General features: G+C 39.2%; 1 protein-coding gene across 1 annotated transcript; it reads right to left on the reverse strand.

The window, feature by feature from the left end:
* Positions 1 to 336: 336 nt before the first annotated feature.
* On the reverse strand, positions 337 to 13,778 carry MTFR2 (mitochondrial fission regulator 2). The gene is made up of 8 exons (XM_042862245.1): positions 10,884 to 13,778; positions 10,587 to 10,712; positions 10,123 to 10,227; positions 9,771 to 9,895; positions 5,894 to 6,111; positions 4,454 to 4,754; positions 1,923 to 2,109; positions 337 to 1,164 (listed from the first exon to the last, which is right to left on the reverse strand). The coding sequence occupies exons 1-8, from the start codon at positions 11,325 to 11,327 to the stop codon at positions 1,066 to 1,068; spliced, it is 1,605 nt and encodes a 534-aa protein (XP_042718179.1). The 5' UTR covers positions 11,328 to 13,778; the 3' UTR covers positions 337 to 1,065.
* Positions 13,779 to 15,527: the final 1,749 nt, after the last annotated feature.

Genomic DNA, 15,527 nt, shown 5'->3' on the forward strand with positions numbered 1-15,527 from the left:
CAAATGGCACTGTACTCTGTGCAGGTGGGTAAGAAAATAGAAGATGCACAAGGACATACAATGCATACAGTTCACAGTTCAATTGATATAAAGTTCTTCTAATAATCCAGATGCATAAAACCAAAAGATTAAGCAAAGGCAGCTATTTCAAACAGCAGATCACAACAAATCTGTAAATTAGGAACTCCCAGTATTCTGCCAAGAAAAGTGTCAGCACTCTTTAAAGTAATTTTAGATGATACAACCTAAGAAGTTGTCTAATATGGTCAGCTCTTAAGATAGAAGACAAGAAGACAAAACAGCCTGCAAGACAGAAATGTCACTACTACACACATACACGATACAAAGGAAATTTTATTGTATGCACTCTGAACAAAGACTTCATACAGAGAAGCCAGTAACAGAAATAACACAGGGTTTATTTATACACAGAAGTTAGACTACACATTAGCATATCCCTCTAAAAAAGTCCTTTTTTTTTGTGAAGACAACTCCCTCATATTACAAGCATCTAACAGGCAGCCTGCAGTGTACTTAGAATAAGACAAAGCTTCACAAATAAAAGTTTCTCCACAGATGCAAAATAAACTGAAATATTATTTGCATATGAAATATGGAGTTGTATTAACCAAACTGCAAAGAAAACCAGAGGAAACCATACTACAGTGTTAGCTACCATCAGCTGTATAGAATCAGCTATATATAATACACTCCAATCAAAAGTTTACACTGTTTCATTATTTACACTCAGGTACAGAGACAGCACACACCACAGCTGCCACACCAATAATTACATTTCTTTCACACATTTATTTCCTTTATTTCCCAGATTTAAGACACAACGTCCCCCAATAACAAGATACTTTTTTTGGTTGTGTGCTTCTCATAAAGCATCAGATTCACAAGTTCAGCTGCTGGGAAACTAAGAGGCAATTTCACATGCCTACAATCCAAACTTCAACAGCATAAGACAGAGACGTTCTAGAACACATTACAGCCGTTTCACAAAGCAGCACTGCCACTTACACACAGTACCAAGTTTCAGCAGAAGTCTCCCTCCATCAGTTAAATATGAGGTCTCACTTTCCACACTGATACTTGCTTAACTTTGTCAGTTCTTACAAGGCTAGAATTTGCACTTGTCTTCAGGCTGCAACGTCCAATCTAGGAAAAACAGGGGCAGCATTAGGTAAAATTGTACCAAAGACAACCAAATGAGAAGACGTTTACAATAAAGAGAGTTTAAAGATGTTCTGTACTCCTAACCTAGGAAAATAAGATAGTAAACCTGTGAAATTACTTCAAGCGCGTTTATTCTTCAGAACACTCATGGGTGAACAATTAGAATAAGCATATTCATCATACTAATCTTGCAGTTAAGCCTCTACTTTAACCAAAATAACCCGTCTTTCTTTATCTACATGCTAGCACTCCAGTCGCTCTTCCACGGCTTTATAAATTCAGCTGCTAGATCTGGAGCAACAGGTGATCCATAAATAAGCTCTTCCTGGATCTCACTTCTGTTTTCCCATCTAGAATCAGGTATGCTAGCCATGCAATGCAGTGGTGTACAATATAAGCCTGGCTGTTTTGTTTAAACAAGTTTCTAGCTGTCTGTATTTTTTCACGTGTTCTGCAACAACATTCAGGATCTTTAGTCAGAATAAAGACGCAGCGTTTGTAGAAATGATGCTACCACAAGAGAACCACAAGAGAAATGCTAAACCCAAATCTTTCATTTTCATCTTTGAACACACAGCAAGTTTAGGCAGACCTCTTGTAAAATTAGTTAATTAATAGGCTTACTAAATACACAGTTTCTACACACGAATAACTACTAATTACCATCAAGCAAATGTCCATACCTCAGTAAGCCACATGCTACATCTTTCAAGATATGAAAAACGTATATAAAAACATACCACTGGGATTTCTGGACTGGAAAATGGGGAGCTATCGAAAGATCTGTTTTCTTTGTCCAGTGAATCATCCTCATCTTCATACTTATGTGCAAATTTCTGTTTTAGTGCATGAGTTAGTAGAGCAACTGGATCCCAATCTGAGCTTCTCCTTTTTTTTGGTTTAGACACAGGAGTACCTCCAGGTGACCTATAAAGAAAATGTATTATTACCTGTCCATAATTATGTGCTTTGCTATCTAAAATCCCAAGACACGACTTTCATATACTCCCTGTCCTATCCTAGGTCACACAAATAATGCTGCTCACATTATTTTCAGCAATTCACCAAATAAGACTACTAACAGTACACTTAGGAACTTGTCAGCCAGACTGTTAGCTCAAAAATGCTGCTCCTTAAAGAAAAGTGGCAGTAAATCAAGTGGTAAGGTAATGGATTAAAAGAAAAAAATAAAAGAATGGTTTTTATAACAGGCTACATTTCAGAGCTATTTTTAAGCATATTAGTGGAAAATGCCTAGTATGTTGAAAAAAGTTACAAAATATTTTGATACAAACTTCAGTAAGAAGTATAGAGAAAAAAGAGAGAACTTACATAATTTCTCAGAGCAATCATATTTAAAGAAAAACACCACTTCCTTTAAGTAAATATGCATCCAGATGAAAATAAAGTCCCATTTATAAACCACACTTGAACTCACTTCAAGCATTACCACTCCCACCAGGGAGGTGGTGGAGTCACGGACCCAGGAGGTACTCAAGAAACATTTAGATGTTGCACTGAGGGACATGGTTTAGCGAAAAATATTGGTGACAGCTGGATGGTTGGACTGGATGATCTTAGAGGTCATTTCCAGCCTTGGTGATTCTATGATTATCTAAGGAAATTTATCAAATTTGGCACAAAGGCTTCTAAGAGATTTTCCATATAAGCAAGCACCTAAGCATCCAAACATGAAATGTTTATAGTCAAAAATTAGACAAGTTGTTCTCATCAAATCCAAAATTGAAAGATGGCAAAAAGACACCAGATCTAAAGAGCACCTAGCACCCCAGTGTCAACATAAATATGGAAATTAGTGACTAGTTCAATAAATTAAGTCATAAGAGGCCATGCTAACTACTGAGATATTTGAAACAAATCTATAACTCACACTTTTGCCTAGTGAAGCGCTATTTCACAGAATCACAGAATTGTAGGGGTTGGAAGGGACCTCTAGAGATCAATTATTTCCAGATAAATGAATTGTTCCTAAAGCACACTGACAGCAATGAGCTCAAACTCTGACAGTTACAGACGATGTGATTTAACATGAAACATGGAAGGACAGAGTTCACCCTTCATATACAATCAAGCTGTTGGAGCACTTGCCCACTGTGTAAGGTGGTGCTCAGGTGGTAGAAGCAGGGACCCCTCAAGTTCTGGAGAACAAAGGCCTTCTCTTCCCTCTAAATTGCTGCCAGGTTGCTGCCTGACAGGCTGGACAACAACGTAAGCCCAAAGGTAGGAGGAAGGACCGCAGATATAAATTTCTTGTTAAGTTCTATCTCCAGAATTCAAGTAGATGCCTAAATCCAGGAGCACTTCAGATACACAACTATCAGTTCCTCTATGCCCCTGCCCAACATGATCATTCAAACTGTAATTATAAACATTTCACTTCTCACTTCCTTCCTTCATGCTATGTGAAATTATATAGAAGAAAACAAGGGCTGCCCTGAACGTAATTGCCTCCTATTTTATGCAACCGGCCCACAGTGGGGATTGCTGGCAGTATGGCAATAGAGCTTGAACTTTACTGCCAATATTCTCTTATTCATTAGATATCCTATTGTTCTTGCATACCATTATTTTTAAACTCCAAAAGTTCAGAAAAGACATCCAACAACCTTTATCACATCTAACAAAGCAGACCAACACTGACACAAAGACACGTTACAAGCTTTAGTAAACAAATTTTGTAACCTGTCAACAGAGCTTAAAATCAAAATAGTAGACCATGAAAAGTATTATAACACAACTGCACTATTTAAATTCATGAAGCATCTTCAATAAGTCACAGAATGCATTTAACAGTTCAAAGGAAAGATTATATTTTATATAATATTTTTGGTTAAGTTAGTTCCCAGTGTTTCCCAAAAGAGACATCCTTTCACAGTGAGTGTAAGAAGTTTATTCTTCAAAGCACTTTCCAGAACCCTGTATGCAACTTTGTAAGTTATTTTCAAATAGACTCAGTCTTGAAACAAAAGACACCCACACACACCAGAAATCAAACAACCTGAGATTTCTATTCTAACTCAGGACAGTAGTTTTAAAAATTGTGATGTTCAGCATTTTTAAATTGATCTAAAAGCCGCACCATGAGTATCTCACACTTTAGTCCAAGAACTTAAACATTATAAACTTCAGTTTGTCAATAATAGCTGCTTGTTAAATTGATGTTTCATCGTGGTGTTCTCTGCTGCTGCTTTAACTGCTGTGATGACTGCACAGCCTTGGATAATTCAGGCACGCATTCAGTTCAACCTACCTTTCAATAGCACGCAACTGAACTTTGTTTAGATCTTTCAAAACATCCATCATGCTAGGAATGTTCTTCATCCTCTGGGGATCAGCACTATCACCCGTAGTTGAAGCACTGTTTCTTGCAGCACGACGCTGTTTTATAAGTTCAATTGCTGAATTACTAGCATCAACACCAGATGGTGCAGCAGAAGGAAGTGGGGGAGGAGAAGGAATTGCAAAGTGATTGTGAGAGACAGACAATGGCGTAGAAGTCATGGTTGGCACTGGGTAAGATCCATCTGGAATGCTGAATGTTCTAAAGGGTTCTGAATGCAGTCATAAAAGAAAAAGAGGGATTTTATTTTTAACACTCAGTAGTACCTTAGCAATTAACATTAAACCCGAGTCATCCTAGACATTGCTTAAGTCCAGATAAGACGACCCACCCTCTCATAGCACTTCCTTACACAAGTCATGCATCATACCGCAGAAGAAAATAAGTGACAAGAACAATCTTGGTTTTAAACACATAGATTAAGCATACATGAAACAACAGTACTGAGGTGGTTTGGGCTGCTCCAATTTTCTCCATTTATATCTTTGATCTTTGCACTAGATTAATCAGGAACCTGAAGCAGAAAGCACCCTGCAGCTACATACAGTTAATTCTCAATGGTCTGAAGGTTACAATAAACCAAATGAAGCACCAGCAAAGAAAACTACAAAACACATAAAACAGATTACAAAACTGTATGCAGAGCACTAAGGAGAAGTGTCAGCAGAGCTAAGCTGAAAGATAAGAGGCCTCAGAACTGTTCAAGTTCACTTGGCACAGTACTCACTACACAAATGTAAACACATCAGTCCCAATGCTTTGACAGCCACAGTGGAGTTAGCGTACAAGGAAAGCAGGATCTCAAATCAGGAAAAATCAGAAGACTGCAGCTCAGACCAGAGATGAACTATCTTTGATGCTCCAAAGGTGGTTACGTACCTACTTGGAGCACCTGTTTATCTTAAATCCTGAACCTGACTTCCTCAGAATGTTTTTAACCATTTGATGATTTGATAACTTGTCAGAAGCTGTATGTAACTCTTAAAAAAAGTTAAAATTATTATTTTTTAAACAGTAACTGGTGGTTTATTACTAGTGCTGTTACAAAATTCCTTCACAAACATGAAAATGAATGTAGACATCACATAGGATCGACTGCATTTGAAATTGGCAAGAAAGCCACAAAAAGTCAAAGGGTGAAGAGGCTGGGGGAGAAAAATTTTTAAAAAGTAATAAACAAACAAGCCACAGCAGCAACACAACCATCACAAAACAAATACTACGTTCATAAATGTTGTTGGTGCAAGTAACTTCAGGTGAAGAAATTAGAGATGTTTTATATCAATCTCAGAGACATGGCAATCCATGAAGAAGACTCCTAAGGTAGAAAAAAAAACCAGAAAGGCTTACGTGATGGTATGCTTCCCAGTGTCTGTGCTGCAACAACTGCGGCGATCTGAGTACGAAGAAAAGTTAGCTCTTCTTCGAGTGCAGAAATTTTCTGGAGTGCTGCTTGATCAACAAGACTGTCTTTTCGTGTACTGGTTTTTGAAATACTTGGTATGGAATCTATAGATGGATGTAAGTAACGATAAGCTGTACTTTTTTCTTTTCTCCATAATTCAGTCCTAGAAAGGAATAAAAGACAGTTTAAAAGGTTCAGCCAGCAAAAGAAATCTCAAGACTACACACCTGTCCAAGCAAGTTATTACCATTCTGCAAGACATAAAATTCGCAAACTATTTAAGAAAACAAAAAGCTGAAATAACTTAAACAGTATTTTAAATTTCCATCAGTTAAAGTAAGATACAAATCCTTGAACAGTCATAATCAAAATAGATCGTTTACTTGGGGATAAATTAAACGAGACTGCAGTGCAGGACTGAGCTGCTACTATTCCATGACTGTGGTGCCTCTCCCTTTTCCCTGCATGAAACAATAGATACAGAAGGCAGGGAGAGTCAGCAATAATCTCTTCAAAATTACTTCACGCATTTTAGTCATTTATCAAACTCTGCAAGATGAACACTGTAAGCAGCAAAGAACCTGTAATCTTTCAGAAAGTACAACAAAGGATAATTATAAATTATAATACTTGCCAAATAAGAACCTTATCTTTTATAAGCTGTATATGTAACACAAACGCATTAGAGAATTGTGCTACAGCTCTTGTGTTTCAACTTTAAAAGTTATTTCAAGCCAGGCCCTGCAGAAATAACTTTAAATACAGAATGAGCGTAAACTCAAACTAACAGCATTCAAACTAACTGAATTCATTCAATATTCACTGAAACAAAAACAGACCATTCTCCTTACATCCATTATCCTTTTACTTAAAACCACACCTGCAACATTGTTTTCTTATTTGAGAAAATGTTGTTTTTCATACTAGGTCAGAAAGAAGAGATATGCATTGCACCTGACCTTGAAAAACATCCCACAGAGCCAGGAGAGAAGGAGGAAGAACAGAAACAACAGAAAAATGAAGTGTGTTGGATCTGAGTTAGAAGAGCTAAAGAGCAGCACAAGCAAAGATAAAACAGGACACACAGTTCCTTTTCACAATACTCTTACTCTTTTAGTACTTTGCAAGTGCTTCAAAACAACTTTGGTAGTTCAACGGCAACAGATGAAGAACCCAAAGATGAAAAACAAAAAAAATCACAACTTCTGTAGTATAAAGTGTCATTTCAATTTATTAGCATCTTGAAATTTCAATACCAGCAAGCAGTAAACAAAGATAACAGAAAAACAGATGTCAGAAAAGTAGTATAAAGCTCAATTACACTCTAGAATGTAGAGATGGATACAGAAGTATCCACATTTAAATCTTGCTTCTGACTTCTCCTCTGGCTTTGAACATATCCTATATAAGGAACAATAAACCAACTTCCTATTTTTTTCTCTAGAGGGATAGAGAAGGGATGGGGGGAAGACTTGTACACCATCTGTCTGCAAATTTCAGAATAATGTCATCTTATAGTACTTACATTTTCTCAATGTACAAAATTTCCTTCAGCATGTTATTAAAGAACTGCATAGGTGATATTCAAGGTAAATTTTTAAAATATAGAAACACAAAGATTATGGAGCTGTAGTTAGTGTTTGCAGGAAAAAAAATGCCAAAGCTCATCCAGAGTTAAAACGGTTCAGAGATGTCTCAGCAAAAAAAGACTTCTTCAAGTACGTTAAAGGCAAGAGGAGGACTAATGAAAATATTGGACAGCTACTGGATGAAGCCAGATATTTGACAGAGATTATGAAAAGGCTAATATTAATGATAGACCTTGTGTTGCCCAGTCCTATGAGCTGGAAGACCATGACTGCAAATTTCCATTTGTTGACACAAAATTTTAAGGAACCAGTTATATCAGTTAAATGCTTTTAAGCCCATTGAGTTTGGTGGGATTCAGCCAAAAGTATTGAGGAAGTTAGGAGATGTATCAGCTGGGCCCCTCTGTCAGCAACCTTGGGAATACAGGGATGTCTCTACTGACAGGCATCAAGATAACTATACCCCAATTCACAAAAAGGGCACAAAAAACAACCTTGGAAATTACAGACATGTCAGTTTAACTTCAGTGCTTGCAGAAATTTTGGAGATTATCCCAGCACCACTGAAAGACACTTAAAAGATAATGTGATAATCTGGCCCAGCCAATAGGGGTCCACAAAGGAAAAGTCCTGTCTCACTAATTTGATATCCTTCTACAACATCACCTCCCTAAGTAGAAGAGGAGAAGGCAGTGGATTTAATTTTCCTAGATCTTAGTGAGACTGTTGATATTGCTCCGCAGTAGTATTCTGTACAAATCATCCAACAGTGAGATGAACAGGTACACAATACACTGGGTGAAGAACTGGCTGAACTATAGGCCTCAGAGGGTTGCAATGAATGGGAATACATCTAGCTGGCAGCCAGTTGCTTTTGCCATTCTCCACAGTTCAATCTTGAGGCCAGCTCTATTCAATGTATTTTTCAGTCATCTGGATACAGGAGTTTAACACATCTTTAGTGAACTTGTTGATGATACTGAAGTAGGAGGTGCTGTTCACTTTCTTAAGGGATAAGAAGTATGGATGAGGTATCTATATAAACTGAGCAATCATCAGTAGCACAAAACTTAAAAAGAACAAATACCAGATTCCTCAGCTGAGATAATGTCAGACAGATATATATATACTGGGAGAGCTGGCTGGAGAGCTACAGAGCAGAAATGGACCTGGGATGCTGGTGACAGCAGGCTCAACACAAGCCAGCAGACAAGAGGGCAAACAACATTTTGGGATGCATTAAACACAACACAACCAGCCAGTCAAGAGAGGTGATTCTCCCTCCATATTTCAGTGGTAGAGCAGCCTCACCTGGAACATTGTGTGCAGCTCTGGGCTCCACAATTTAAAAAGGTATATTAAGGCCCTTGAAAGTATCCAGAGGAAGGCAACAAAGCTGAACAGAGGGCAGGAAGATATGTCTGGTGAGGAGAGGCTGAAGACACTGGGTTTGTTAAGACTGCAGACAACTTTACAAAGAGAGAAAGCTGAGAGAAATGACCAAATCTTTCTCCCTGGTACCAGTGATGGGACACATGGCAACAGCTAAAAAAAGTGTCATTGGAGGTTCAGACTAGCCATTAGGGAAGTCCTCATTACCAAGAGAGTAGTTTTGCACTGGAAGAGGCTTCCTAGAGAGGCAATTGATGCTCTGTGTCTGTTCCTGTTTAGTGGGCATTTGGATAATGCTCTTAATGATATGCTTTAACTTCTAGTCAGTCCTGAAGTAGTCTTAAAGCTGGAGTTAGTGATTTTTATAGATCCCTCTCAACTGAAACAATTCTACATTCTTCAGTCCATTAAAGTAACAAACTTCACACATGCAGCACTGTAGCAATTAGATTCAAAGGAGACATTTAAACATTTCTTCTGCATTTTCTCCTTTATAATGTTTATCAAAATATTTGTGAACTAAGATACCAATAAGAAACATCTTATGCTTTGTTGCAACATGTTTTTCTCAAACTTCTGCCCCTACAAAATACTTCTTGAGTAAAAACGCGAGTTAAAAACACCACTAATTTATCTGATATGCCATTAGAAGGAAAGGCAGTACTAAGCATTAGAAATCTTTCAGATAAAAATATTCTACACAGGAAGAAATTCTGGATAAAAAGTTTGCAGGCTTGGTTTAACTGGAACCCTGAGAAAGCTTGGAGACAAGATGACAAGAAAAAAACCCAAACATTTACACTATTACTCCTTTCTATGCACATATTTTACTTCCACTTACCTAAATCTAGCAAATGGTTGTCCTTCCTCATGCGCTACCCATAGGACATCAGCAAGTGATGGAGCTACAGGAGTTGGAACCATGCTTTGTTCATCATGATCCAATGGACTCAGGTGGTGAACAAACTAAGACAAAAATATGCATAGAAAAACTGGACTTAATGCACACCAAAAAATTTGTCTCAGCAAAAAAAGTTTTAAATAGCTTTAAATAGTAAGCATGTTGAGAAAGTGAGCTTAGGGGATGCAAAGTATCAGCTAAGCTTACTAAAAAGATCAAGAAAGCTATCGCTGCCTTTAGGAATTAGAAGATGTAAGCAGTTGAAGCTTATTTATAACCATAAATTGCTTACTTGAAAATAAGGTCTTGGGTAGGGCTCTAAGGAAAGAACTGTCCCAAGTCTACGAACAACGCTTCGAGTAGATCCATATTCCTTTCTTTGGCAAACAGATATGACCTAAAAACGAGAATACCTTATAATAGAGGGACAAAAATTGAAGCCCATTGTTTTTATATTAAAGGATATTAAAAGGTGCAATATTCTATGCAATTAAGGGCAATGCAGTCAGGTTAAGGCAACCTTCCCACACCTCAAGCTGAAGGTTCTAGAGGGTTTAGCAGCCTGCTTCCAAAACCACACGCAGACAGCCTGACCCAGCACGTATGGGAAGCACAAAGGCCATCGAGGAACGCGGCAGGTACATCGCATCACTAGCAGGATTCTGAGCTACTGAATGGAAAACAGCGCATTTTTGAGCAACCAGACGCATCTACGCGGCTCTCAGGAAAACCTCCCAGTAAAGAAGCGTACCGTACCTTGGCCTGGTACCTCCGTAACGCCGCACACAGCTGTTGGACGCTCCCTCCCGACGGGACCACGGAGGAGAGGCGCGCTCCGACCGCACGGCTTCCGCCCAGCACGCGGGTTTCCAGGAAGGCGGCCTGTCGGCGAAGCACCGAATGCAGACAGGAGAACCAGGGAACGGCCCAAGCTCCCAGGCAGCTCCGCACCAACGGAGCGGACCCCCCGGGACACGCAGCGGTGCCTCCCGCCGGCACGCGCCCTCCGTCCCCCACCCGGGGCAGCGCTCCCCCTCCTCGCCCAGCTCTCACCTGCTCGGGCGGCCAGCCCAGATACTCCAGCAGGCGCCGCAGGAGGTGCAGCAGCAGCACCATGGCGGCACAGCGAGGCGCAGGGGGCCCCGGCCGGCACCCCGCGTGCCTCGAGCCCCGGCTGGCGGCACCTATCAGCGAACGGGGGCGGGACGGAAAGGAAGTCTCGCCAATAGAGAGATTGCATCGCTCAGCACAGCCGATGGAGGGCCGGGGGCGGGCCGCTCCCGCGGGGCGCGTCGGGAGGGGGCAGTTTGAATGCCGCCGGCACGGCGGTTGGAGCCTGCCGCCGCTGCCATCGTTTGCGCCTCGAACGGCCACCGCGGCGGCCAAGGAGGAACCGCCTCCGCCGGCAGAAGCCTGTCCGGGGTGTACGGGTGGTGGGCAGCGAGCCGCGTCTGCCTTAGCTTTGGGAGGACGGGGCCTGAAGGAGGGTCTTAACATCCTCCGTGGACATCGCACCTGTGCGCAAAGCCTCCAGCTTGCTTTGCATCTCTAATCCCTGCTCCTGAAGGCAGGCAAGCAGCATCCAACATATAAGAGAACAACGTGAATGCTTGTCTTCTTGCGTGCTCAAGTGAAACAGGAAATAACAACTTTAATAAGTCTCTATTAATGCCTTCCTATGATGAGATCAACAGAAAGTCACCTTACGTTAACTATTAAATATTATCAGGATAGTTGAGGTAAAGTTGCTTTGTCTTTGGCCAACGTAAAACAATGTAGTCTCTCTCCCAGGACCCAAAGGAAGTGAAAAGTACAAAAAGGACTGTCCTCACTCTGGAACATCAAGCATTCAGCTCCTTAGGTAATCAAGCAATAGTCCTCAAACTTTTAAGCTTCCATGAGAGGTCCTTTCAACTAAACAACAGTCCAAAAACACAGTAAGTAACTCAGTACAGCAAAGTAATGTAGGGGATTTTATGAGTGAAGGAACGTGGAGTGTGTGCAATAACAGTACACTGCACTCATGAACAAAAGAAACTCCTCAAAGCAGCAGGACTTGACTGGGCGACAGCTGTTCAGCTGGTAAGCACTATGACAGGGAGTATGCCACATCCGTACATAACAGCTGCATCCTACTGGGAGAAACTAATGCACTCCAGTTGAGAAGAGTCTCCAGCACAGTAATACCTACGCCACCCTGAAGAAGTGTCCAATTAACTACATTTGTCCATTAATTTTAACTGTGTTGAAAAAGCCTGCAGTTTTCTCACTGGGCAGCTGAAATAATGAGTCAGAGAAATAAACTACATTTTAGGTCTGCATGCAGTTCATCTTTTGATTTGTTCAAAGAAATACAACAAGGTAAGTTTCAAGAAAGGACATGTGATATTATCACATCAACAGACAAAACTAGACTGCTAAAAGTTAGTACAATATGCAAAGCTTTTTTTTTGTTAATCTCACCAAGATTTGAGCAGCACTGTCTCGTTACTTCAAACCAGAACTTGAGCAACAGCAGAAGAACCATGGAAATTTTTCTCCAGCTGTGTAGTTGTTATATTTGTTCAGAATTCTGACTATCAAAGAGCAGCTTGCACTGTTGTCAATAACACTAGCTTCAAAGTTGTCAAAAAGTTGAGATAAATTGTTAATCACAGGGGCATCATCTTTATTCACGTTTACAGCTATGTCTCAGTAACAGCTCCTAAGTGTAAACCTATCCTGCAACACTTGGGTGGAATGCAACTGCTATAGCCTTCTCATGCAGTTACTCTTGTGGCTATTATTCGTAACTCGTGATATGGACTGATCTTGAGACAAAATACAGCAGAAATAGGACTTACAAGTTGGTATTTAGAAAACTGTACAACAGTGTTTGCCTTCAGAAAATGCATCCACCCACTGCTCCATCATCTCCTTACCAAAGGAGGGAATATGTCCACAGAGCTGGAAAAAGGCAGGTATCTCAAATATATCTGCACAATGGAGGTGGTTTTAGCTTAACTGCATCATCATCAATAACTGCTTTGGTTTCCCAGGTTTCAGCAGGAAAGTGGTACTTGCTAACTTGAATAATTTATTTCTATGCAATTCTAAAGAGCACAGATGTGACCTGCTTCATCTACTTACCAAAGGATTACATGAAAGGATAGCTTTAATAAATGAGGAGTGATGTGGGGCTTACAAACTGATGCTTTTGGAAGCAAATGAAAGCTACAGAGCGAGAATTCTTCTGCATACTCACTAAGTGCCAATACAGCAAAGCTAATGCGGGAAAGGTTTCACTGTTATGCAGGTGTTTGTTTTTACTGTTATGCTACTGATTGTTTCTGGAAAGTAAATATTTCTGAATTGAGAAAATGAACAACTGCATAATGTCTAGACCAGCAACATAGCTGCTACAGTTCAATTTTCCTATAAAAATGAACTTGATTGAATTTGAAATGAATTGATTTCCTCTGAACTGTGTACCATGAAGAGATGAAGGAGATTCATGAGCTCTTGTATTGCCAGAGAGCAACAAGTTAAAATGAATTACTTAATTCAAAGTGTAATTGAACATCTGATACAGGAAGGAAGCTTGAACCTTTCTTCTCCTACCCAGGATCTGTCAATGACAGTCCTTAGCTTTCAGCAAGAGAAATACAGAATGCACGAAATACTTCCAGTTTACCAGTCACACAACTATTTCAGCAGATCTGAGAATTTCAAACCACGTTGTCCTTATTAATTCCAACACAACTGTGAAAATTCACTATTCAATATATTGAAGGACTAGATAGTGTGGTAAATGCTTAATTTTATAGTGAAGAAAAAGTCTGAGCCCAATTTAGTTTCTACTTCTTACAGATCTTTGAAGGAGTGCAACTTGCATCTTGGATTATCTGAAATGAAGCACTCAAACTTACAGCTGTCACTGTCACTGCTGTAATTAAGAAATTATGTTTATTAAAAAATGCACTCAAGTTAAGTGGAATAAAAAAAAAAAGGATTTTCGTGATCTAACCTACAGATATGTCTAAAGGTAAGGCTACGTAACAATCACATGCCATTATCAAAGCAATCCATAATAGATTACCCTGCATATTCAATGAAGCCGAAAACTTAGGCAAGAACTACTTTTCAAAACCAAAAAAAAGCAAACAAACAAAAACAAACCATAACAGGTCATCACAACAATCCAGCTTCAACTTGAGCTAGACCACGCAGACTGTATCTGTTCTGAGGTTATGATAGTAAAGTTTGGTCCTACTCATTAGTTTCAGACAGATGTAGTAGTCCCATTAAGATAGGCTCTGACGCTGTCAGTATACCAGTTTATTGTTCTGCTCCTTTTTTTTTTTTTGCTTCTAATTCAGTATACATAAGTTACATGCAAGATTTACTTAGAAAAATAATCAGTTCACATTTCAAATGGTTATTAAAAGATGTACTGTATATACAAAAGCAAGTTTTGCAAAAAGGGTATAGTCTGCCTAAACTTTTTTAAATGTAAGGCAGAAATTATCCTTTAGTACCTACCACTGAAGGGCAAATATTAATCCTATTTCCCTTCCTACACAGATGCTGGCACAGTAGTGCAATCTGAAATCCACTGTCTTCAAAGTTAGAACACTGGTTTTTTGCCTTCTACTATTTAACATGGACAGGTCAGCTAGTTAACTACTAACAAAGCTAGAAGGAGAGCATATGTATTTAAGACAAATAACACTTTCATTTTAATCAAAGCACTTTTTTTTTTTTTTTTTTTTTAAATACTGTAGACTGACTCCTACATTTTAACTACAATACTGAAAGGGCACAAGTATTTAGAAAAAATCAGTGTAAAAGACTAACTCATTTTTCACACCCTCTGCTAACAGCTTTTATCAAGTTACAACTTCAGATTTATACACTGGATAAAGTGGAATACTAAGAGTATGTATTTCCAGGGCATGGGAACAGAATACTTCATATAATCATTTAGTATGTTCCAAGTATTTTTACTGATTCAAATTTTAACGTAACTTGCTTTATGTATTTTCAGGGGAATGTGTTGGGTTGGTGTTTGTTTGTTTTCCTTCCAAGATCTCACTTAAGGCTGCTGATGTGATAGAAAACTTAAAGACTTACTCTTGCCAGATTACTTACCTGAAGAGGGGATTCCACATAAAAAAAAAAGTAAAGAGGCAATTTAACAAATTGAAACCAAGATCGACATAAATGCAGCATTGATACTGCCATCAATTTCTTAACTAAAATGTGGAAGACTAAGCTACTGACTTAAAGCTGAAAATATAATCTTTGTTGACCCTGAAAATGCCACCCCCAATCACAGACAGCATCTTTATCTTGCAGTGAGCTTAAACTACAGGTTTACAAAACCTTAAACATAGTACTATGTTACCCCTGACAAAATAAGTGTCTTGAGATGATGGAAGACATCACAAGGTATCCATAATACATGACTAACCTGTTATGGACATGAGTTACAGAATTAAGACAGCTGTAGATAGTTTTCTACCAACTGTAGAAATGGCAGACAGCACTCCAGTTTTCAGACCTGTTCAGAGTTTCTAGCACCAGTGGTTTGGAAATAGGTTTCTAAAATTCACATTCCAAAAGAGAAATAATCTTGAAACTCACTGAAGAATTCACATGCATATGTATTCCTCAGGCTACTATAGGACAGTGACAGTTACAGTCTTTTAGTTTCTC

Source organism: Lagopus leucura, unplaced genomic scaffold (assembly GCF_019238085.1).
Source record: "Lagopus leucura isolate 7727_CA_CO unplaced genomic scaffold, USGS_WTPT01 Super-Scaffold_73, whole genome shotgun sequence".
Lineage (NCBI taxonomy): Eukaryota > Metazoa > Chordata > Aves > Galliformes > Phasianidae > Lagopus > Lagopus leucura.